Raw genomic sequence first — 25190 nt, 5'->3', positions numbered from 1 at the left:
TAAAATCGATCAAATGGATGAATATACATTCATTTCATAAAAGAAATATCATTTGGAATAATAGTTCAACGTTGAATGCATTATCGTCACAGTTGAAACAGTAGTTCAAACCACTTATTAAATAAAATTAGCATGTTATGAGAGGAATTCACGTTAACAACAGCATTTATAAAATTCACATTAACAACAGCCTTTCTTGAAATATCGATATTCATTAAAAGAACTAAAATATATTATACAAACAATTCGTTTAATGAATTGAAATTAACAAAATTAACATTTTTACACATGTATGAGTTCTTAAATATTACTAATTACTAAAAAATGTATACAAAACAAAGACTGACGGCGCACACAGCGTTGCATCGTTCCTCAAAAGTCCGTTGAGTTGAAGTTTTGGCCAAGGATTGCATCGTTAAAATACAAGGAAATCCAAATTAGTTCACACTTGTACAAGCAGAATCTAGCATAGTCTTTTATAGGCTAAGAAATATTTTCTCATCTTTTCTCTCAAAAAGTTATTTAGGAATTACTGTCACTTTCTTGCTTGTTTACCTCGGTTTTGAACCGTAGTGACACATATGAGAAACCCGTTGAAGTCACATGATTTCTCACCCTGTTATTGGGATCTAAAGGCGAGCCTTTACCTTTGTAACCAGTTTTCCAGTACTCTGGTACCACTTAAGAATCAATCATAATGTTGAAAAGTTTAGTATATTTAAGTAAGAGTAAGTGCTGATTTTCTTTAATGTATTTATTACATATTTCGTCTGAGTTTAATATTACATCATATCCTTTTACACAACGGCAATTTTTAAAAAAAAATCGTAAAATTCATTTATTTCATGTGTTTAAGATTCAGAGATTAAATTCAAATTTTTGAGATACTTCCAGTAAGATTTAGGGTCAGCGTTATGCATGGTTTTATTCTTTTGTGCATTTTTATATGTATACCTATTAATGTAAAAAAATTGTTTTCTTGTAAACCTTGCTATATTTATTAAGTTTGGTTTTGTTTGAATCAGACTGGCCACTTACACTTACATTTTAGCCCGAACCAAGGTCGGTCAGTGTGAAATTTACTATAAATGTGCATGAAAACTAGTATTATCATTGTTTACGGACGGCTGAATACTACTTCTACGCGTCGGGAATGATTTGCATGCAAATTTGTTGAAAAACATCAGATAATTTTCTGGTTACTGAATTTAATGTTTCATCCAGATTATTATGTAAATGAAAGTACAAGACTAATTTTGATGTAAAGCACAAGTTTAAAGTACCTGAATACAAGCATTCTTCAGTTATTGAAAGAAATCGAATTTTCAGCTCAAGATCACCCTTGACCTCAGCCCAACTGGCTTCAACATAGTTAGAGCGCTGTTCATGTATGAGGGACCTCTACCAAGTTCGAGGTATCTAGGCCTAAGCGTTTTTCAATTATTGATAGGAAACTGTGTATTTTTAGCTTACGGTCACAACGACCTTGACCCTTGGCCCACTGACCTCAAAGGTAAACTCAAACCGAAAGTAGGGTGTAGTTAAAACCCGGTACCAGGTATCACTTTCCAGTGATACCGGAATGTTATCAGATGACAAATCTCGGTATCAAATGACCCGCTATTTATTGGCTATTGAATGAATGATTATTGGATAAAAATCTCTATTTTGCAGTTTTTGTATTACAATAAGTGTATATAAGTGTCATCTCTAGATAGCCATGGGACATAAAATCACAATTTCAAAAACTGGAGGGTAGAAATGGCTAGGGTACGAAATGACTACATAAATTTATTTTTAAAGATCAATACACATTTTCATTAAATAAATTAGAACATTGAGTGTTATAATAAAAAAAAATCTATTCCCAAATTATCACATTAAAAACCCCCCAATTAATTATTAAATTAAAAGCTACTATACTCAAGATTTACATGACTACATTAATTTATCAGCTTTTAAAGATCCAAACACATTTTCATTGTATTAATTTAAACATTGAGTGTTATAATATTTTTTTTTAAATCTATTCCCGAATTATCACATTAAAAACACACACGAAAACACACACAATAAATATCAAATTAAAAGCTACTATAGTCAAAATTTACAGTATGTCAAAAGTGTGTCAACATAATCCGGTACCATAATCTGTGATACCGACTTTTCCCAATATCGGATTTTAGCACCACCACCGGAAGTATCTTAACTGAAATTCCTGCGATTTGATCCACGCGACGTCAATGAGAGCAAACTATTTATATCTGGCTAACTGTCTGCATCAAAATAAGTTATGAACTGCATCATTTTGCCATTTTTGGTGAGATCGCCAGCTGGAATTTACAGTAGTTTAATGTTAGGCTAAGTAATTTGTGCCCATCATAAAAAAGACTATCAACATTGACTTCATTAAAAACTACATCACCAGGCGCGTTAAACGCGCTTATGTTTATGTGGTAATTCTAGGGAATAATCGTGCCCTTTTGGATGTTCTGTTAAGAGTTTAAGACGTTAAACATCTCTTTTTGTACACTGAGAATCTAACTACTTTGGGGGTTGTCATCACACAAGCGCGTTTTTTCATCTGCATCAGGCTAGCATTTTCTGTTCTTATATTGACGGATTTCTTTATCATTGCGGTCTTGTGTGATTTTTTGTATGATGTGTGGCTCGTTCGCCTTCTAAATAGTGCAATGGTGAAGGTCAAGTCCGTTCCTGAAGTGAAAAAGTCTTTGACTTCAAATTATGATACGCATCATATACCAAACTGAAAGACTCGTGATCATTAGCGATTCTCAGAACTGAAAAGTATCCTATCAAGGCTAAACAATTGTGCAGAAGTTTGTTTGCATTTCACCAAAATGTGGGTAGTGTGCTTGCAATAAACAAAATGGGGGTTTAAGGAACAAAAGATCGACCAGGAAACGTGTACAGTCGAGTAATAACCATGAAGTTTGGAAAATAGGAATGTATACATTCACGAACAGTTACAACATGCACAGATATTTGCCGAGAAAATACGAAAAATGTGGATAAAATCAACACGTTTATTTGTAAACATCGCCTCCTAAGCAACAATCTGTTCAATAACATTTTTTTATCTTTAAAGGTATGATACCAAAATAAAATATCGATCGAAGAATGTTTATTGCTACATACTGGACGCATACATTTTTCAAAATTTAAAGAAAAAGTCCACTTACCAGGCAAGAGTTGGTACCTGAATCGGTAGTTTTTATTCTAAATTCGTCATTTTGTTTGCCATGAGACATTTCTCTCACTTAATGTTTGCATGAAACGCAATTACGTCCTCCCCCTTGATTTGAAGGTTTTGGATATTTGAATGATAGTGACTTTTGCTCCGCCAAAGTGAATTCCGAATTGAGTGCAAATGTTATAGCCTGTCAATCGACTGATAGCGATTTACGTATCAACGTGGAACTTACTACTAATGGGTAGCTCATATAGCCGCAAAGGATCACTACATGTACAGTCTGAATTGGTTCCACATCAACTGGTCAATTTAATCGTAACCTTAATTTTACGCTCTTTGTAGTGCTAAATCTTACTGTTGGGACTCTCTTTCTTTGCAAAAAACTCATTATGATCGTGATTTTATTAGCTGTCTGACAAGAACTCTGCACTAAGTGCATATGCAAACAGAAGTAAAGTGCTAGCGTCCCTGTAGTTGAGGTGTAAAACTCCACTTGTACATTTTACGTGTACCTGTAATATCCTAATTGAGTTTAACATCATCTATGAATTTGTAGAATGTGATTTTTAAAACTTTTTCATGAATAAAAGGTGTGCTTTATGATATAAAACATACAGTTAGGAAATAGCTGGTTTATCACGTTTGCCTTTGTCGAACAAAACTCTTTGCTAGAGTTAATATATAAATATCAGAAGTGTGTGCGACGATTTGAAAAATCCCGTGTACTTTTAAAAATTCACGCACTATGTTGACTTCTTGGAGTACGACATAAGTTGAAACAAATATGCCCAGCCGTGCTTCGAAATAATAATAAGTCGAAAGAATACCAAGTACCATACCTATTTGAATCAGATCCTATCTTGGTTGGGTCTAGTTTGAAGTTATATAAAATACAATGTGGGCATACGATTCACTGTTACGAAAGTACGTTATTGCATGACACTTTTAAAATTGTTACATGTTTATAAACAGCACATCCAAGAGAATGTTATCCGTGTATTTGTTTCCTTAAATATAACGCAAGATTTAAAAATTCACTCAAAACGACCATACATGAATATAATTTTCTTCATTGATCAGTAGTGCGAACAAATCAAAAATCGCGTGTGGAATTGTGTACACGAGTGCGGTTGTGGATAGCAAATGATGGACCAATGCACTTTGAGGTATGCAAGTTGAATAAATGAAACCATTTTGAAAAACTACGAATAAGATATTTAGTTTGAATGTACTTTTGTTACAGTGCATTTTGAATCATTGACACTATCACTGAGCAGCTGTTTCTTTACACATAGTGTTGAAAAGAATGCTTTAATTACGTTTTATATCGTCAGTGTAGTCGAGCATGCGTTGCTTCTTTTCAGAAGGCACATTCAAATTTTGTAATAACATCATTAATTTCGTTTCGCTTTATTAAAAATTGTTGCGCCTATCATACATCTCAGCCAAACCATGGATTTGTTTTAACTAATGACCTATTCAAGTTCTAAACCGCTCTATCAAACTATTCAAACAATAAACCAGTCACCAGTTCATAAAGTGTTTCCTTTTCCTACTGTACAAAAACACATATAAAGCACACATAAAGCACGCGCTATAAATCGTGTTTTAATACGATACATTCAAACAACTATCTTACTTTGTAAATCATTAAAACAAGTTATCAGTCTGGTGATCAAGGTTTATTACAAAAGCTATATCATGGGGTAAAGTTAATTTTTCCATAGTAAACATATATTGTTTTTTTATCTGCTCATATCATTTGATTTATGAAAACAACAATAAAAAGGATAATTTTTACATTTTGAAATGACCAAACTCACTGTACCGTAAACACTTAAATTGACAATAACAGATATTATCGCATCTTTTGTTAAAATGAGAAGTTTTAAATGAAAAGTTAGAGGGTTGTTTCAAATGTTATGTTATAACATGACTTCCTATATAAATCAACGGTCAAACTTTTGCTATATGGCCAGTCAATAGTTCGGTAGCCGATTAGTATCAAATTATGTCAAAGGCGTGCTTGTTATGGGAATTGCCAAGAATAAACTGTTAGTTCAATATTTAGTTCAATAACCAACTATTATTTCAAAACCATCATGCATGTATCCTTATTACATGAACATGTATGTTTGATTAATGGTCTTTATGCTATACCTTTATACGCGTTGACCAAATATATATATACATGTCGTATGTACCATGTTCATACATGTTTGGTCAACGTGTATAGAGGTATTTCCTTAATGTTTTTCGATGAAATATGGAGTTTTATCAGTGAAATAACAACAGGGAAAATAATTGATATATTCACTGCAAAATAAGGAGTGAAAATATCAACTTTCAGAACTAATTTAAAATCCATTGTAGTTACTTCCCCTTGATCAAAACAGAAGACTTCACTTTTGCAACAGAAAATGTTTGCAAACAAAATATTTGAAATAAAAAAAGTTACATAAGTTTAAATAAAGATATATTTAGAAATGAACAACTTGCCGTTTTATTAGAAAAACGGTTATCCCATTATTTAAAAACGTTTAATGTTTAACGAATGTTCGAACGTCTGCTTTCATACCAAGCAAATTACAGACGAAAACAACTGTTCGAACATAAATAGAATGTTAAATCATCGTTCAAATGTATTTTGAATTGTTTGTCGTTGTAATACGTAATACGAACTTCCCAGAAAATTCACATAACAAATAACAGATTTACTAATTATGTTTTACCCCACCCACTGCACGCCTCAAAATGTGTCAACAAACTAGCGTGGTCCTCATCATTACCTGGAAATCGACCTGTCTTCAAGCAAAACAGACTGGTATTCGACATTAAGATGATTGAATATCCATGTATTATGAACACACTCTTAAACTGTTTTATATCCAATGATTATCCGCAATTGTTTTGCCAACACAATCGACCCTACAAAATTTCATTAAATAAATGGCGGCGTAGTAATTTGGTTATTTATTCATACACGCTTAAAACAAAAAAGTGTTTTCGTTAATTTTTGGAACATGGATGCACTTATGCACTTCATTGATAACTGTTCATAAAATATTTACACTAAAAAAACGAGCGAATAATAAACTATAAAAAAGAATATCAGAGAACTCCCTCTCAACAAACCGGAAATAGAAAATTTACAGCTGTAATTTTGCATGAGAGGCGCCCCACTGGTAGCGGCGTAAATAATACCCTTTTCAAAAAAGGAGGTAATTAAGAAAATAATTGAAAATTCTATAAAACTCGGAAAATAAGCATAAAAGAAACAGAAAATCGTGAAAATATGTTTTTTCTATGACACTCGTGAAATAAAATACGATCTTTCACTTAAATAAACAAATATCCTCTATACCATAAATACATGTTGTGCTACCATGAGTCTTAATACAATGTATGTTCTGATATATTATCTTTACGCCACCCACTAAAAGCACAAAAGTAAGCGACTGCTGTCTTTCTTTACAGCGCAGATGTCAAAAACACTGCCCGATTGGGCTAAAACTAAATGAAGACTTAAAACAAGACTTTTACTTTGATTCAAAGCAAAAAAATACGTCGCGAATGTTTTTGAAACAGGACTAAAAGGAAGCAGATGCAGCATTCCATGTTTGAGATACCTGGATACAAGCATTCGCCAGATATTGGACGAGCTCGGATTTTCAGCTCAAGGATGCCACGACCGACTTTGACCTTTGACCAAATTATGTCAAAATAGTTAGGATGATGGTCATGTTTGAGGGACCTCTACCAAGTTCGAGGTCTCAAGGCTGAAGCGCATTTTTCATTTATTGATTTGAAACTGCGTATTTTCAGCTTACGGTCACAACGACATTGACCTTTGAACCATTGACCTTAAATGCAATATGGCTCATCTGCTGGTCATAACCAACCTGCCTACAAAGTTTTAGGTCCCTGGGTCATAGCGTTCTTCCGATATTTATCGAAAACCGATTTTTAGTTTTAGCTAAAGGTCACCACCAACATGAACTTTGACCAACTCATGTCAAAAAAGTTAGGGTGAGGGTCATGTTTGAGGGACCTCTACCAAGTTCGAGGTCTCAAGACTTTATCTGATGGTCATGACCAACATGCCTTCAAGTTTAAGAACCCTGGCCCGAAGCGTTCTTCATATATTGATTAGAAACCATGGGGACGGCCGGATGGACGAACAAACGATCAGATATCTATATGCCACCCTTTGGGGCATAAAATTGTCAGGTGCTGTAATATTAACACTTAGAAACTTAAATGTTTTAGTCATTAGTTAAATGTGACATGCTTTGGATGAATAAGGGAAAGTCTATACTCTTTGTTTATAAGGGGTATTATGATAAAAACAGCAGCAAACACGAGAAAAGAAATTCAAAATAATTATAACAGTTTTAATTGTATTTATTATAAAAAATGATAATTTATGATGTTTTAAATGGAATTCAATTGAAAGTATACTCAACAAATAACCAGGAATTCAATTGTCTGAATAAACAAACTTACTGAACGTTAGAACTACAACAGGGCTCGTATAACAGAAGCATCATAGGTATGTTCTAGACCCTTTTTTTTGTAAAAAATGATACGGCCATGCTTATTACATATTTGGGTAACGTACAGTTTCTACATTATATCATTCATACTGTTATATCTGTAATGGACTATCATCGAATTTTCAATTTTACCCGATTTTTAAAAATCAGATTAGTTTAAGAAGCAAAACATCATCCGAAACTTTTTTTCTGAGCGTTGATGAATTCGTAAACCAAGCTTGAAGAAAAACCATAGCCTACGAGTTTTGAGGCAAGTTATTTAGACATACGTTTTTGTGTATTAATGTTTCTTTTTTTAATCAATTTATACAATTGTATGTTTATAAAGGTTGTTTTTTATCAAACATATTTTATAGTTTTATTCAACAATAATGATGTTGGCTGGTCCATTTTGATCACGTGACCCTCCAGGGTACAACATTGAAACCTATTCCACGCGACGTGGAACTTTACAACGCAACTTTAATGTTTTACTGGTCGACTAGCGCTTGTCGGCAAATTTTGATAATTATGAAAGCAAATACATTTACTCTACAGGAGATTTTTATTGCACCCTAAATTTACAATTGAAACATCCCTCTAAAATTGACATTTATTTTGTATATAACTAATAAATCCTATCGAGTTTTTGATGTTCATATCTGACAGTTTAAGAAGTTAATTGTAAGGATCAGAACGAACATTTTTGCGTCTCTTTAAAGCCAACCGAGACATACTTGGATTTTACATTTCTTCAGAAACAACTAATCCATATCGTAAGGTTGAGCTCGCTCGCCAATCGGATAAACATATGTTCGTATTTTCATAGACTTTGTATAGGTAGTATCGTCAAATTATTACATTATGTATATCAACTTCTATTTACTCAAACTACAAATTCAGAGAACATTGATGTTTACGATGTAGGTGTCATAACATACGGTTCATGAGTGATTATGCTGTCTCAGTTTGATGACCACGCGACTTTTGGCCCATGAGCATGATATGTTTCAGCATCATGGAACCTTCGGATAGCACAGGCGAATCTACAAGCGGACATCAGCCGAAACGCGACGCTGTGAGGTTCTCGTCTACCTTGAGCTTGTACATGACATTGCTGGGATATTCCCTGGGATTTTCCGACATTTGGAGATTCCCTTTCCTAGCCTACAGGAACGGTGGAGGTAAAGTGTATTGTGATAGCGATCGAGTTCCATGTGTTTGCCGTACATCTTTTATAAGGCAATGCCTATTACCCTCCATCTTCGGTCAGACTGGACCATATGGCCATGGCATGAGACTAGACATTAATTGCCTTCGTCTTTCAATAAATTTTGTCTGCAGACTCTGGCCGATTTTCAGCAAATTTCTGTGATTCAGCTGTGAATACATGACGAACTTTATAACTATAGTTCGGAATCCTTGCCTGTTCCCTAATTCAAGAACTTGATATTACTAACCAATATTGCTACAGTAAGTAGTATAAAGCTCTGTATTGATTTTTAACATCAAGAGTTAATATCGAGGTACTAATAACAAGCACTGTTGACATTCATAGTTCTTGTCTGGATTGCTGGCTTTATAAGTTAAAATTAATTAAGAAATACAAATGAAAATGTTCATTCCCATATTTGAAATCTATGTGGATGATTTGATCTCAAATGCGGATAAGACAAACAATGCTGGAATTACATTTTTGGCATCCAGGGATTAAGGTCGTTATTACTTAAACATAATTCTAGCACACCGGATAGGCATTTCCGGTGAATTCAGCCGTGCTGGAAAATTCCATCTGGCATTTGTTTAAATTGTGAAAATATAAAAATAAAACAGAACAGTGAATAAATTTTACATATCTCTTACAAAAAGCACATTTTCTGAACAAGTAACATTTGAATATGACATGGCATTTCATGGCTTTAGTCAGATATAAGTTTAGCAAAATCAAGGATGGATGTTCTTTCGCATTTGCGATATTGCAAAGCAAAGTGACACGAAGGAATTGTTTTAGAGACTCAGATGTTCGATCGTTATTTTGAATAATTTTTTATATTCATTAAAGGCGTGAAACGTAAATTGATATTAATAAAAACTATGGTATTGCATTAATTATACCAAAGGCTGATGTGCAAATGCTCGATTCATCAGAAGAGACACATGCTACATGTATCATGAATCATGAATAATTTAAGAAGAAAAAGAAAGTTTGTTCAAAAGAAATATACAACACAATACATATTTGAAATATAGCAATATGACCTGTGATCAAATAATGAAATACAATGGCGTACATATAAATGTATTGAATTTTATATATCGGCTTATAGTGATAAGGCCACACAAAATTGATAACTTGTTCATCGGATTTTTTCAAAAAAATAATGGGGCGAGCGAGCGAAATAATAATAAAAATATTTGTTTTGCATTTTCAAAAAAGAGGAGCGAGCGAAGAGCGAACAAATATATATATATAGTCATTTAACTCACTTTTGCTCACATTTTATTCACTTATTAACTAAACAATGATATTGTTAATAGTAAAAGGATAACATCCAGTAAAATAATGATAACACTAAAAGATAATTCTTTACAAATATTAGTTTTGATATCAAACAAATGCTATATGAGATCAAGCAAATGTATTTCTTTAAACTATTTCATAAATGAGAGAACTTCAAACCAGTTTTCTAGTTTTTTAAACCTTTTTTATTTTATTTTTTCAAAATACCCTATGCATGGCTAAGTTAAAGCCTGGACACAAACACCAATGGTCACAGCCATCTGCCTGCCCAATGGCATATCAAAATCTATTTATTAGGTTTCCACTTTTCCTTAGGAAAACTTGGTTAAAACTAATTCCCTATTAAAATACATTGTCATATCTCATGCCATGGAAATGACTAGACAAGGTGACTTGAAAAATAACTCACAAAATGAATATAGGCATTTGCAATCAAATATAAACTACAGCTATCATTCCTGCATTGACGACATCATTGGCCTTGGTAGCTATCTAAGTTCTGGAAGAGAATTTACAAAAAACCTACACTGTATTGTAAATTTTTTCAACTGAATATATGTCACAAAAAATTCCAGCCAGCGCCAGATTGATATTAGGCTTTTTCAGAATTTAACGCCTATCTTTTTTAAACTTTCCTTATTGTTTTAGATATCTTGTTCAAATTTAGACAAGTAATTAAGAAAACATATATATAAAATTAAAAGACACTTTTACTTCTGTTCTACTGCAAATACTGATTGTGTCAATTTTCAAATAAAGCAAAAAAATATTTCAAGAAAATACAAAAATATGCAATATTTTTTAATAGAAAAAAACAAAACAATCGGCATAAATAATTCACACTTGAATGATTTCCATATATAGTTTAAATATACACATGAACATCTAAAAAATCTGCAAACATTTATTCGAAACACAAAGTGTAATTAATACCTTTTTCCAATCACGCAGTCTGACCCTTTTTTTTTTCTTTTAGACTAATAATTACAAAATATACACAATCTAGCTTGTTTGATGCTTTTTGTGTGAATGGTATTGAATGAAGCACACATGAATGTCAGCCAGATTAATTTTTAGGGTCATCCTACTGTCCACGAACATTGACTCATTGGTGATCAAGGCCTCCTACCCAAGCATGCCGTTGTTGCCTCATCGGGATAGGAATTTCATGCTAGGCTGCGTCGGAGGAATCTGAAATTTTAATAAGCAATATTATACATAAAAGTTCATTGTAATATAATGTAGTATGCATTACTAAAACAATTTGATGATAACACAAGAAAGGTGGTGCTCGTTTCTTGACCAAACTTTATGTTTCTATTAATTTACATGCATTGCATATGAATTTAATAAACACTATACTCAAATCTGTAGCAAAATAAAAACAAACATGCATAAATCATAAAATGTATATTGTATTTTTGAAGGAAACAAATAATGCAAAAACCACATCATATTTGCTATATTAACAGCAAAGAAGTTAAAATTCACATCTGAAGTTTTTACCTGGACATGTGTAGTAGGTATAGATGACAGATAGGAAACTGTCTTTTCACTGTAAGGTTCATCCGAATTCCCGTCAAACATGTCCGAACCAAATTCACTTTGGATAATCACTGTCATTCACGATAAAATTCAGCACTTCTTGTCCAGTACATATACGTTTACTTTTAGCGGGAGCCAAATTCAAACAAACACATTTGTCCAAAATGTAATCAAACTTTAAATGGTGGTAGAATTGCCATTTGTTGACGTATTAATTTTCAACAATCAGGAAGTGAACTGTTGCCAATTTAGTCTCGATCATCTAGACGCTTGTATCCGGGTCTATATCGTTCATTGAGTCTAATTAGAGCGGCTGCATGATTGAGCCGGTACTTTGATAATTGTAATTATTTAAGAACGCGTGGGGGGGGGGAGGCTACATTCTACTAAACAAATTAGCGCTCGTAAAAAATATAACATTTTTTAAGATGGTGCGGGCGCAAGTGATAAAAAAATAAAAATATTTTTTTGCTTTTCTGAAGAACTAGGTGCGGGAAATCCGATGAACAAGTTATTAATTTGGTGTGGCCTAATGTTTCATTATCATAATACTTACCTTCTATTCCAATATTACAGAGATGATATACTATAAAAAACAAACCTTTTTGTGTTTATAGTCAAGAAGAAAAAACTATTTCGGTATTTTAATGCCATATTGCAATAGTTTTCCAGATTCATATATGTCGTTGACTAGAGAGCTATTTTTTTCAGGGGCTTTTTTAATACCTTTCCTTATCATGGCCTTTGTTTGCGGAGTTCCGTTATATTTCATGGAATTCTCGATATCAAAGTTCTCTGGAAGAGGACCATATCAGGTCTGGGACTTTTGTCCCTTATTCAGAGGTAAGGGCATTCGCTTGTTAACACAATTCGGTCGCAATGTATAAACAGTTCATGTCGATGATAAACTGATAATTCGCAATATTTTGCATTAATTCGGCAGCTTGCTATTAAAAATATTAAACATAAAATGAACATTCCTTTCAGGAGTGGGAATGGCAGTTTCGATGGCGTACTTTATATACATAGTCGGTTCAAGTATCTTTCGTTGCTGGTTTTTTGAGTTTGCCTATTATACATTCAATAATCCGATCCCATTTACAAATTGCAATAACCATTGGAACACAAAAACTTGCATGAATGAAACATTCGAACTACACTTCAATGAATCTTCTGTGGTGAACATGAATATGACTACTTTGTCAACAATGTATGTGAAGAATGACGTCCATACATCCACGATCGAGATACCAAGAATGTCCGCTGCAGAGGAGTTTTGGCAGTGCGTTTTCTTTCATTAGCACATTGTTATCGTAAAACACGAACGTGTACAAGTTGGGAACATATCATTTTGCAAGCCTGTTTTAAGACGTGTGGTCATTAAACGTAATAGCGCCTTCCATTTTACTCATATACTCTAGTTTTTGTGACTACATGTCTATTGGTTTACATGTAATGATGACACACATTTATCCGAAAAGAACCCTGTAGAATTAAAAACGTCATTATTCATGATCTTATTTTCCATGCAGTTTTTGTGTGTATGTCTTTTGGGAGATTTAGCATTGACTGTCGTAAGTGGACACATACAGATGTTTAGACGGTAAAATGAACATGTTACGGTTTGCAGAGTGTGCATTCGTCCGAAAGCTTCGATCAAAAATGCCTTACATTAATTAAATCAGAAAACGAAGTTGATCAACTAGACAATTATATGATTATATATGTAGTATAGATTAAAATAAACATGAACACTAATTCTACACATAATGACATTATTATTGTATAATGTATTTCCAACAGATTCCAAGCATTGAAACTATCATCAGGTATCGACGATTATTCGCATTTTATATGGAAGTACGTCCTCGTGATGTTTGTCTTTCGAATATTTGTGTCGTTAACTGTCGTCAAAAGTATAAAAACCATTGAAAAGGTATTTGTTATTTGGTCAAACATATAATTATATATCTTATAACTCGAACAACGTTCATTGTATCTTAATCACTCAGCGTACCGTTAATACACCTGATTAAATAGAACTTCCAACAATTATAATAATGAAATGTTTCTGCTTGTAAATGGTTTATGCATAAATAATAATTAGTACAATGCCAACAAAGTGTTTTAATGAATGCACGTGGTTTTATTATTTCAGGTCATCTATGTGACGCTTATTTTTCCGATTCTGTTTTCTGTGGCGTTATTTATTCGGTCACTTTTGTTACCTGGATCATCAGATGGAATATATTATTTTTTCTATCCTAATTTTGCTCTTCTATTGGAACCGAGGGTAGGTATATAGCAATGCTTATCTTTGTTACATGTTGTGCTCTCTGATTCTGTTGAATTAGCGAATGTAATAAATGCAAACACATAGACCGTGGCCAACCAATACCGTAACTGCTACTGGACTTGTCCCTAAAGCTTCGATCGTGTTATTGTTTCCTTCAATTCGCTTTGAACACATAGAATATTGTGTTTAAAAAAAGGAATATTTCAGCCATATTTTTTTTAATTATTGTTTAATATTGGGAAAATTGTGAGGTTATGGCCGTAAACTTATTTACATCCCAAGTAGACTCATTTTCAAGTGAACTCGAGTTTTTGTTTGGCGTTGCAAGGCGGTAATCCCATCGTTTATCAGTTGACCAATTTCGATTCGTGTGTCGTCTGTTTGGGGTGTTTTTACGTCTGTGGCTCTCGTTTAGTGTCGTTTGGACCACTGAGAGTTTCTTTTTCAATATTTGACAACAGGGCTGGTCCCTTGGTTTTCATTGTATTTATCATATATACAATCATATATCGAATTAAATTGAAAAAAAATGAATTGCTCAAATTTAATCAAATTACCACCTTTCAAATCAAACAAAAACATTTGCACAGCCACTCAGGCGATTTTTTAAAAAAAAAATGTAAAGAACTAACGATGTACACATATATTTAAAGCTGTCCTTGTTAAAGGTTTGGATTGAGGCTACATTGATGGCGTTCTATACGCTTTCTTTTGGATGGGGGTCGCTCATGACTATGGGATCACATGCATCCTTTGGAGATAATAGTTACAGGTAAAACGTTTCCGCAAAGTACATTTGATTATGACAAAGCATTGTCATCAACGTGAGCTTTAAAAAATTATTGCCCAATTATAAAGATTGTAAGACAGATATACAGAATATGGAAAAAGTCTTGATGTCTCATACATATTTCCTGTGTTCTTTTATTTATTTCAAATGTTTTGAAAGCTTAACCGATTTTTCTTTAAACGCTTTTAAGTATTTTTAAAACACAAGCATTTGCATTCAAATACAAAAGGGCCACAATATAAGGTAAAGTTTTAGGTGTCAAAATGCTTGACATTATAAAATCAACAAATGTAATTAGGAAGCGAATTTAGCTACATGTTTTTCTAAAGTTTTCTCATTTCAAAGTACATAATCTACACGCCACACAAGTTTGTTGATTAGATTGTCTGGATTTTGTGTAATAAAACAACATGTTTATATTTTCAAAATACTTTTTCGATGAAATGTCAACGGAATCTTAACATTTTATTTCGTAATATTTGAAAAAAAGTTGTAGATAAAAATTAAAGTAAAACGTGTTCGCAAAGGGTGTATGTTTAATTTTTGCGAAAAATAATACCCTATATCTGAATGAAAATTGAAATGTTGACACCAGCCGAATTTGTATTGTGAAAGGCCCTTTACCAGCAAGCATTACAATTCAATATGAAATAGGTAATAAAATTTGTCATTTTTACAAATCAAAATGGTACTTTAATAAAATTATAATTATGTACAATAAACTTAAAATAGGGCAAGTTTTACCTATTGTTTATTATATACCATAGCGGCGCTATTCTTTTGTGTATAAATATTATCAATTCTAGGACAGCGTTTGTTTGTACTTTCCTGGACGTGGGAATGGCTGCTTTTAATGGATTGGTTTGCTTCTCCGTTCTGGGCAACATGGCACACACCTTCGAGGTCCCGGTCACCGAGGTGATCAATGCAGGTAGGAATGTTTGTGAGATGTTTTGATAGGTCATCACATACTGCATATTGGAACAGACTTATATGGATGCAATAGAATTGATAGATAGAGCTGAACTACACTGTGCGCTATTCATTTGAACTGGTATAATTCAATTAATTTAGAAGAACAATAATACTTCATCGTGTTATATTCTGTGTATGATTACTTTACAGAATAATTGATTAAACTAAGATACTTATATGTTTATTACTATGAATAAATTGAATAACAAATGAATAACCAAAAATTAAAGTTAATTAACACATGTCTAGCAGAAATTTCCTAAACAACATAGTTTCAGATCATGTTAATTAGAGTCAAATGTAACATGTATGTCACTTTTTTAATGCAATTGACATCTGCATTCTTAACATAATTCAATTGGTATAGGTCGACAAAAATTTATCCATGGCAAATGTATTCAGATATTTAACACGTGTTACCATTGTAAAGAGAAAGACTCACATTAAAAAATCAGCAACAACGGTTTTACCTTTAATTATTCGATATTCGAAAACAATTCAAAGAATAGCGTTATAGTTAGTTTTTGTGCCGTTTGAACGTGTCCTTATCATAAATTCCTCTTCCAGGGTTTTCCACTGGTTTGGTATCGTATATCACAGCCCTCAGCACTTTGCCCATGCCTCAACTCTGGACATTTCTATTCCTATTGTCAGGAGTCTTGTATGGAACGGAAGGGCAGGTTTAAATTGTTTTCTTTACCGAACAAAGTTCTTAAGACATTCATAAATTTCTAGACTTCGAGTATTCAATGACTGTGATAATAAATAAAAGTGGTTAAATAAATCATAATACTTCAAGAGAATGTAATTCGTTCTTATTTGTTTGTCTTGCTTTTGTTAGTAAGATAAGTCTGAGGCCCTCATGGCTTATTGCAGATGATTCCGATTGAAATGATGGTTCAGCTGATTGGCGACTTGTTCCCGAGACTAAAGGCTGGGTTCCGTATTCCAACCTTGATTGTTATAACTGCAGCCATGTTTGTCCTCTCATTTCCGACTTGCACAGGCGTATGTATTTAGCAGTTATACTTTTATCTCGTAAACTGAATTTTATTCTTATTATATCTTTAACCTGTCATGCTGAATGAAAAATAATTATATCTTAAGAAATGATGGACAGACGAGACAAAGGAAATAAAAAGATAATTAAACCTTTTATGTGGACTTCTGTACAGGTGTTTAAGGTCGACATATGTTTTACCAATTCAAAAAAATACAAAAATGCGTGAATTGTCTTACTAAAAGCATAATTTATAGAACAAGATAGGTACTTATTACTTATTCCCGTCATACTAAATAGACTTGATATTTCTAAAACTCTTCAAATTTAAAAATACGTATTCCCTTGACTGTCATTTTGCTTATCATATTGGCATTAATAATCATTACCTTCTTTAGAGGGTACAGCGTTTGCTCAATTTATAAATATTACTATCGTGAACACTCAAACACTGATGGCGCCACTTGCACGGAATTACACTGACAGAAAAGTGAATAGATTTATCAAACGTACAAAACAAGGTACATTTAGCCCCGGTGATATCTTCATCTTACCTAATTTTCACTAGTGTTGTTGTGATGATCGATTATAATCGAAAATAGATTGGTTGGACATGAAACTGACAAAACATATGAATAGTTAATAAGAATAAAAATTCAATTAAGATATTGACAGAAACCGATCGTTCTACCGAAAATCGGTAACTTGAGTGGAACCGAATATCGCTGGTCAAACTGGAAAACACTAGTTTTCACTGATTTTGGCAATGCGGTTAATTCAAAATATTTCGGTACCACGATTAAGTTAACCTGAAGTTGCAAAACAGTCGTTATAGACATACATGATAATGCAATAAAACAATTGTTACAAATACCATACATATCAAAATTGGTGTCATGCGGAGTATTTGTGAAACAAAATAGATAAATATCAACCAATGATTAATTACATTAACTGTATGTACGTGTTAACTCACGAATAAATGAAACATGGCAGGACTTGTTCTTATATTTACCAAATCAAAACACAGATGTACACTATCTGTGTGTAATGCTTCCCACGGAAGACATTTTTTTGTTCTGTACCCAGGCCGGAGCATACATTTTTTTGCTGGTAGACTGGTACGCCGGATCATGGACGGGACCCATCGTTGCTTTAATCGAGGTCATAGCAGTTGCTTGGGTATATGGTTCGTACGATAATTATAATTGTTTTAACATTAAAATAGGTATAAAGAAGCATTCAAGTTATTCATATCTAAGTTAATTAAAAACATGCTGTATGCGTTATTGTCTTATTTAAGGAAGAAGTAAACATATCATTATGTACTAATGTTTTACCTAGACAAGAGCCATTATTGAGATAAGGTCTCTATATGATCTTGAAGGTGAAAAGAAAAAGATATTAGTATGTCCTTGTACCTTGATGAGAGTTTAACTGTTAAATGATAAATACACAAAAAAGACCAGAAAATATCAGCATGTTAGGGTCCGTTTGACTACGTACACATATTTATTTGAATATTATAAGTTGTTCACAGCAATAATGATCCTGTTTTAAAGGAAGTCTTGGTCCCTTAACTTATGTATAATGTTTTAGTACGAATGAAATATCACGTGATAAAATTCAATATTTATAAATCAGTTTATCTAGTCAACTCGTGGAAAAAGATCTAAAAACTATCTTAGCAGTGCTAAAAACTATTACTGTAGTTTGCTTTCTGTGCGACTTGTTCATCTATTGTATGTACATTTTTCCATTTTTTGCAGGATTGGACCGTTTTAGTGAAGATGTACAATTAATGCTTGGCCGGCCTCTTCATGCAGTGTATAGGTTGCTCCTTGCTTTCGTGTCGCCTTCGATCGTGCTGGTAAGGAAACATTTATGATGTTGTTAAGGGTGTTATTATAGGACTCATAAATACCAATTCCACACGTTTTCTGAAAAAGTAGCTTTATAATTTAGGGTTAAAGAACTATCCGATGTTATTCTATGTCGACAGTAAAGTTTCTTAGTTTTGCAGGTTATATTTTTCATGAGTTGTGTGAAGTACGTTCCCCCAAACTACGGGTCGTATAAATACCCTGGTTACGCACAAGCTATTGGGTGGGGAATGGTGGTGATCATCGTGGCCCCGATATTCGGCTACGCTGTTCTCAATATCTACCGGGCCAAAGGCACCCTTACCCAGGTTGGTGTCGTTTACCACGGAGGTGTCCATAACATTTATGCACATAAACATTTGCATTTAAGACATGACATAAATTGAGTTATTTTCAGTTATAATGTATATTTTTGTATCCTTTGTTTTACCCATTTTTAGAGAATCAGTTCCCTGTGTAGACCCACCGACACGTGGGGACCATGCGGGGATGGAATGGATTGCAACTACAGGAATAACAGAATCAAATACTCGGAGAGAACTTTCTGGGATCTGTTTTACTTCAATGTGTTTGGTCGATATCCAAATAATTCTGCCATGAAATTATTGTTAGAACATGAACTGACTGTTCTTAGATCCTAAAAGAATGAGTTTGCGTAAAATCAAATTTATTTACAATTTATAAGACTCTTCTGATCAAGTTGAAAATTGGCTCAGTTAAACCACCTACATGTATACTCTTAACTTACAATTATTTTGTCATCATGGGTTATTATAATAAGTATAATTATATGTCAACCGCGAAATGGGAAGTGATTGAACAATAATGATTTAATAGTACCACTCACATAACTAAAGCGATATATGACAATATTTAATTTGATGCAGTTAGGTCTAAGAGAATATTAAAATATGCGGGCTTTTATCAAACTTGTCCAATTACAGTATGCATGCCTACAAGTATAAATATTGCTTTGAAGTTTTTAAGGATTGTATAAGAAACTATTAAAATGGCATAGACGTGAAACTGTGTTTATGTCGAAATGCAGTGTGCATTAAATATTGATGCATTAAATATTTTCACTTAAATTGTTAAGTATTAGATAATTTTATGTAATGTTCAAGTCATAGAGCTGAAAAGTGTATTTGGTGAAGTTTCGACATTTTTTTGACCAGAACTCTGCAACTAATAACGCGATCAGGTCGTTTGTGAAACAAAATGACGATATAGTTTTTATTTCCATTCCAGTTATCACCATATTTGCTAAATATTGGATATGAAATGATCGGAGAAGAAGGACAAAGTGATTCGGGTCAAACGCTGGTTATTCAAGGGCCATAAATAATGTTATCTAACTGTGAATCGTATGCGTTTGATAGAGTATGACCTTACACATCGTTACACAGTTTAGTAATGCGAAATGTCTATTGATCGATCTTAGTCGAGATATATTGCCCATTAACATTGTAACCATGTATATGAGAAACTACAGAAACAAGCTCAGTAACCAAGTTTGATACAGATTGGATAAGAAAGTGTCAAGTTAGAGGAAACTGGTCATTTTCGAAAATAAGATACCAATAGCTTTTGAGTTGATACTGCGATCTCGTTGTTGATTGAGATAATATGCCAATAACCGTTGTAACTAAGTTTGGTAAATATTGAGTATCCATTGTTCACGCGGAATGAACGTTGAACGGCTCCAGAGCGCCGTTGACGGCAACGGCGCCAAACAGCTACACAGCCGCAATAAAACTGGACACAAACACTGTGAAATCATTTTCTTTTAGCAGCATCGAAACGAAACTTGCTTGCTTTTCAGATTATTATACGAAGCAAGTTCACAATGCAATTTTGTACTGAATAGATCAAACGGATTTCTAAAACGGCGTGGGTGAACACGCTTTATGACATTCGTGCAATGTGTCACAACCAAAAGCATTTGATATCAGTTTCAGTGCAGTCTAGCTGGTAAAATTAACTGAATTAATTTAGATTATTGTCTTGTGATAAGTAAATGCTTACATGGTGTTCACACTGAGACTTATCAATGCTTTAAACTCTAAATATACTGTAGCATTTTACCACACAGTATAATACATAAAAGCGCAATCTACATCAGTATATCCATACTGAAAAAAGATAAATAGCAAAGGAAAGGAGAGCGTTGATTTAAATAGTAATATAAGAGATGTTTGCCAAACATTATGCACCCTCCCCCCGAGCGCCATGTTGTCAGGATAATTTGAATGAAATTTGCATGGACCGAAATGACAGCTGATTAGTCATTGTCATAGGATAAATTTGAGGCAGTTTTAAGGTACTGACCAGTAAGGACAGTAGCCACCGTTTTTTTAATCAAGATCCAATGATGACTGATATTTGCAGATAAAAATGAATCCTCTAAGCAGCAGGGAATAAGTACAAATGACGAAATTTTAATGATGAAAATTTGTTATGACCATGACCTTATGACCTCAAAAACCAATGGGTCATCTACTAGTCAGACCCAGTCTCCATGTCAAGTTTGATGACCATAGGACAAGACATTGTTAAGATATCACTTGGAGACGCTTTGTTAACTTTTTCGCGTTAAAGGTCACTGTGACCTTGACCTTTGGCCCGAAGACACCCAAAGTCAAAAGGGGTCATCTACTGGTCAGGCCCAACCTTCATCAAGTCTGACCATAATCTAGGAATTGTCGAGTTTGCCTTCAAAGACACTGTGACCTTGACCTTTAACCCGATGACCCCTGAAATCAATAGGTCTACTGGTCAGGCCAAACCTTCATATCAAGTCTGACTATAGGGCTAGGAATTGTCGAGTTTTCTTTCAAGGTCGCTGTGACCTTGACCTTTAACCCGATGACCCCTGAAATAAATAGGGGTCATCTACTGTTTAGGTCCAGCCACCATGTCAAGTTTGTTGACCATATGGCTTGGAATTGTCGAGTTTGCTTTCAAGGTCACTGTCACCTTTACCTTTGACTCGACGACACCTAAAATCGATAGAGGTCATCTACTGGTCAGGCCCAAACATCATGTTAAGATTGATGACAATAGGTCTAGGCCACGTTGAGTTATTACTCGGACAAGCTTTAAAATCCTTTTATCGTTAAAGTTCACTGTGACCTTGACCTTTGATCCGAATACCCCTAATAACAATAGGGGTTATCTACTGGGGCCGATTTCTCGAAAAAGATTAACTGATCGGATTAAAAACGGGATTAAATTCGTTAAACGATTTAGCTGATCCACTTGTTTTAATCCGATTTCACGAAGCTGTGATTAGTTGATCGAGATTATCTTTCCGTTGATTCGCTTAAAAGGCATGAATACTCTTCAAAAGGAGAATGACCAGTAGTATATGTCATAACATTGGACCGTCTGCATAGACCGAGTATGGCTGCCAAAAAACGCTCGACCAATTGGTCTGAGGAAGAAAAGAGCACAGCTCTTGAGCTAATTTCATCCAAAGGGCAGAAGCTGTTTGGATCCTTTAGAGGTGCTTCGCTTGGGGGGAAGGAGAAGAAGGAGTTGTGGGAGTCCATCACACAACAATTGAATGCGTAAGTTTTCAACAGCGCATTTAATGCAGACACTTGTTTTCCTTTGATTTTCTTCTTAAGATCCAGTGTTGTTGTTTTTGGAGACATTTACTGCCTTATAAGCTTCCCTTTCGAAAAACAGTCAAGTTTGAGGGCCATGGGTGCAGGCATTGTCGAGGTATCACTCGGACATCCTTTTATCATTCAAGATCACTGTGACCTTGACCATTGGTCCGATGACCTCTATAATCAAAGGGTTCATCTACTGGTCAGGCTCAACCTTTATGTCAAGTTTAATGACCATACGTCAAAGAATTTGTTTGGGGTGTGATCACTGTTAAACACGTCGTGTAGGTTCGTTTCCTTTATTTTAAGTAAAACATAGAATAACAACACACAGGAAGTTACGTTACGTAAGTATCAATACATTTCGCGCGTTACGTCACTCTCGTACATCGCATTACGTCGCGCCAAATTCCCAACATTATTGTTGAGATATCACTCGAACAAGCTTTGGTTTACCGACGGACCGACCGACCGACCGACAGACTGATCGACCGACAGACCGACATGTGCAAAGCTATATTACTCTTTTCTACGAAGGGGGGCATTATTTATAATTATATGATTTGAATAAATAAAGACAGCTGCGATTTTGTTAAAGAAGCATTGCAATTGCACCAACGAAACCACGCACCTTTATTTACCGAGTTACATGTTATTTGTAGGGATGGCTTAGACGATGAATCAGTATAAAGTGATTAGGTCCTTTCTTTGGAACAATACCGTTTGGACTTATTTGCAATTGGGGAAATGGTGTAAGTATAAGGGGGCATTTAATGCGACCGGCATGTATATTCGATATGGACTGATATATTTTTTTATTCCGATGCTCTCTGAGATGCTTTAACATACTTTCACGAACTTTACATTCTGTCTGACCAACTAACTCTGTACTTGCTTATTCATTTCACGTTAAACTATACATAGCATTTCTGCGTCGACAGTTCACGTTAGGCGATTCTTTTGTTCGCGTCATTAAAAGACATCATTAGACATAGCAGCGCACATTGGACAACTACCCTGGCACATACCTTTGCGCCGTTGAATGTGTCCTTTAATTTTGGTATGCAATCCTGAATCAACAAAATATTTTCTTTATAAAAAAGGCTCTTTTGGTACTGATACCATTTTTTGGAGTGGGGTATACGCCAATGTGTCTTTCCACAATTCAGTGAATATAATGATTATAAGATGCGCGAGTTGGTAAGAACGAGAGTGATCCTAGTCGTATTATCAGCCTCCATGGCTGTTTTACCCGTTGCATATTGTCAGCCCGATGCTTTATCTTTCTATGACGTTCCCACGTTTCCGGAGATGACTCCTTAAGTAATTCCTGTTTCAGACGAAGTCAGTAGTAGTATAGAAAAAATGTATTGGAGTAATTGTACCCTTTTAAGGATTAAAAATATAACTTTTCAAGGAATAAAATATGACGGTAAAGTTAGAAGGTAGTTGATGTTAAGATACTCGACTTTTTTCAATTGGTTATTCGCGAATATCCAGCTACCAATCAGGTAGTGAGCTGTCTTATAGCTTTTTTAGGAATTATGTTTTAGTTAAGAAACGTTAACAGAGAAATACTATTAAGAGGACATTAATGCCAGCCCTCAGAAACTGTTTCTTATAATTAATGAAAAAGTTCTGTAAACTGTTTATCATATCTTATATAAAACAGTGGTTAAAGTATTCAGCATACCGACTTACTAAAGAAATCTAGAATACATAGATTTAAAATCAACCTGTGAGTGCTTGAGTGACCCAGATAACCGAATAACTTATGCCTGGTGACCTGAGAACTAAATTAAGTACGGGTGGCGATATATAAGATAATATTACACGTAGACATTTATTACGAACTTGCTTTACAGAACCAGGCAGGTGTGGGAATGGAAATAATTTTATCTTTTTTATTGAAAATAAAATATGTTTAATATTTTAGAAACATCAAAATTAAACAAGTTTTAGATTTATTGGCCATATCATCTATTTTTACGAATTCATCCGTGTAAGTGAAGGAGTGATAAAACTAGCGACACAAACTTGTACTTTAAAAATTAAAATAAACTTAATAGATGATGATGATGAGATTTAAAGCTTCAGATGTTTTGACGTTTTGACGTTTGTCTTAGTAACATAAGATTTTTGTTTCAATGCCTTTAATTGAATGATATTAGATTAACAAGAATAGAACATATCTCAATTCCTCAGTTTCAAGACATTTACACAAAAAATTCGTGCCGGTACGATATTTCACGAACTCATTTTCTTTACTGAAGGACTTAAATCACAAATATTTGTTCTTTGTAAAACTGCTTGATCGACTTTTTTGAAAACAGTTTTATAATCGCTTCAGGTTGATAATTTGTGCATTAAAACAGTTAATTTATCATTGTTTTAGAAGAAAACGTATAATAATGCTTTGAATTGAAAACAGTTTAACGCTGCTATGTTAATAAATGAATAAAAAAACATTGATTTATCATTGTTTTCCAAAAACACGCATAAACAATTGCTTTGAAATACAGAAAAGCCGCTAGGTCGCTAACTACACGCCGCTAGGTCGCTAGGCCGCTAATTCACGCCGCTAGGCCGCTAACTTCATGTACATAATTTACTGGGGGGGGTAAACTAGTTTATGTGCACAACCACTTCTCAAGCCCGTATTCTAGTAAATCTAGATACAGTTCTTTTCAGTTTGTTTTATTGTAATTATATAAATTCCTGTATAGTAACTGTCAAAGTTCCACATTTTAGGTTGTCATAAATTGAGTTAGCATATGTTTTAAATGTGTTAATTAACCTAAGCATCCTGCCCACACT

At 33.9% G+C, this 25190-nt stretch overlaps 1 protein-coding gene across 1 annotated transcript in view; it reads left to right on the top strand.

Annotated features, from left to right (window-relative positions):
• Positions 1 to 19779, top strand: part of LOC128232163 (sodium- and chloride-dependent neutral and basic amino acid transporter B(0+)-like) — a 35882-nt gene extending 16103 nt beyond the window's left edge. The window contains exons 3-16 of the mRNA XM_052945568.1: positions 1330 to 1415; positions 8764 to 8933; positions 12527 to 12658; positions 12803 to 13097; positions 13619 to 13751; positions 13974 to 14108; positions 14765 to 14883; positions 15708 to 15832; positions 16444 to 16556; positions 16753 to 16884; positions 17966 to 18065; positions 18646 to 18746; positions 18900 to 19067; positions 19200 to 19779. Coding sequence (XP_052801528.1) covers positions 1330 to 1415; positions 8764 to 8933; positions 12527 to 12658; positions 12803 to 13097; positions 13619 to 13751; positions 13974 to 14108; positions 14765 to 14883; positions 15708 to 15832; positions 16444 to 16556; positions 16753 to 16884; positions 17966 to 18065; positions 18646 to 18746; positions 18900 to 19067; positions 19200 to 19400 — 2010 coding nt within the window. The 3' untranslated portion in view covers positions 19401 to 19779. The remainder of the gene's footprint in view (positions 1 to 1329; positions 1416 to 8763; positions 8934 to 12526; positions 12659 to 12802; positions 13098 to 13618; positions 13752 to 13973; positions 14109 to 14764; positions 14884 to 15707; positions 15833 to 16443; positions 16557 to 16752; positions 16885 to 17965; positions 18066 to 18645; positions 18747 to 18899; positions 19068 to 19199) is intronic.
• The last annotated feature ends 5411 nt before the right edge of the window (positions 19780 to 25190 follow it).

This window comes from Mya arenaria, chromosome 4, assembly GCF_026914265.1.
Source record: "Mya arenaria isolate MELC-2E11 chromosome 4, ASM2691426v1".
NCBI classification, from domain to species: domain Eukaryota; kingdom Metazoa; phylum Mollusca; class Bivalvia; order Myida; family Myidae; genus Mya; species Mya arenaria.
The sequence above is the reverse complement of the archived record's forward strand: the minus strand, read 5'-3'. Positions and strand labels throughout refer to the sequence as shown.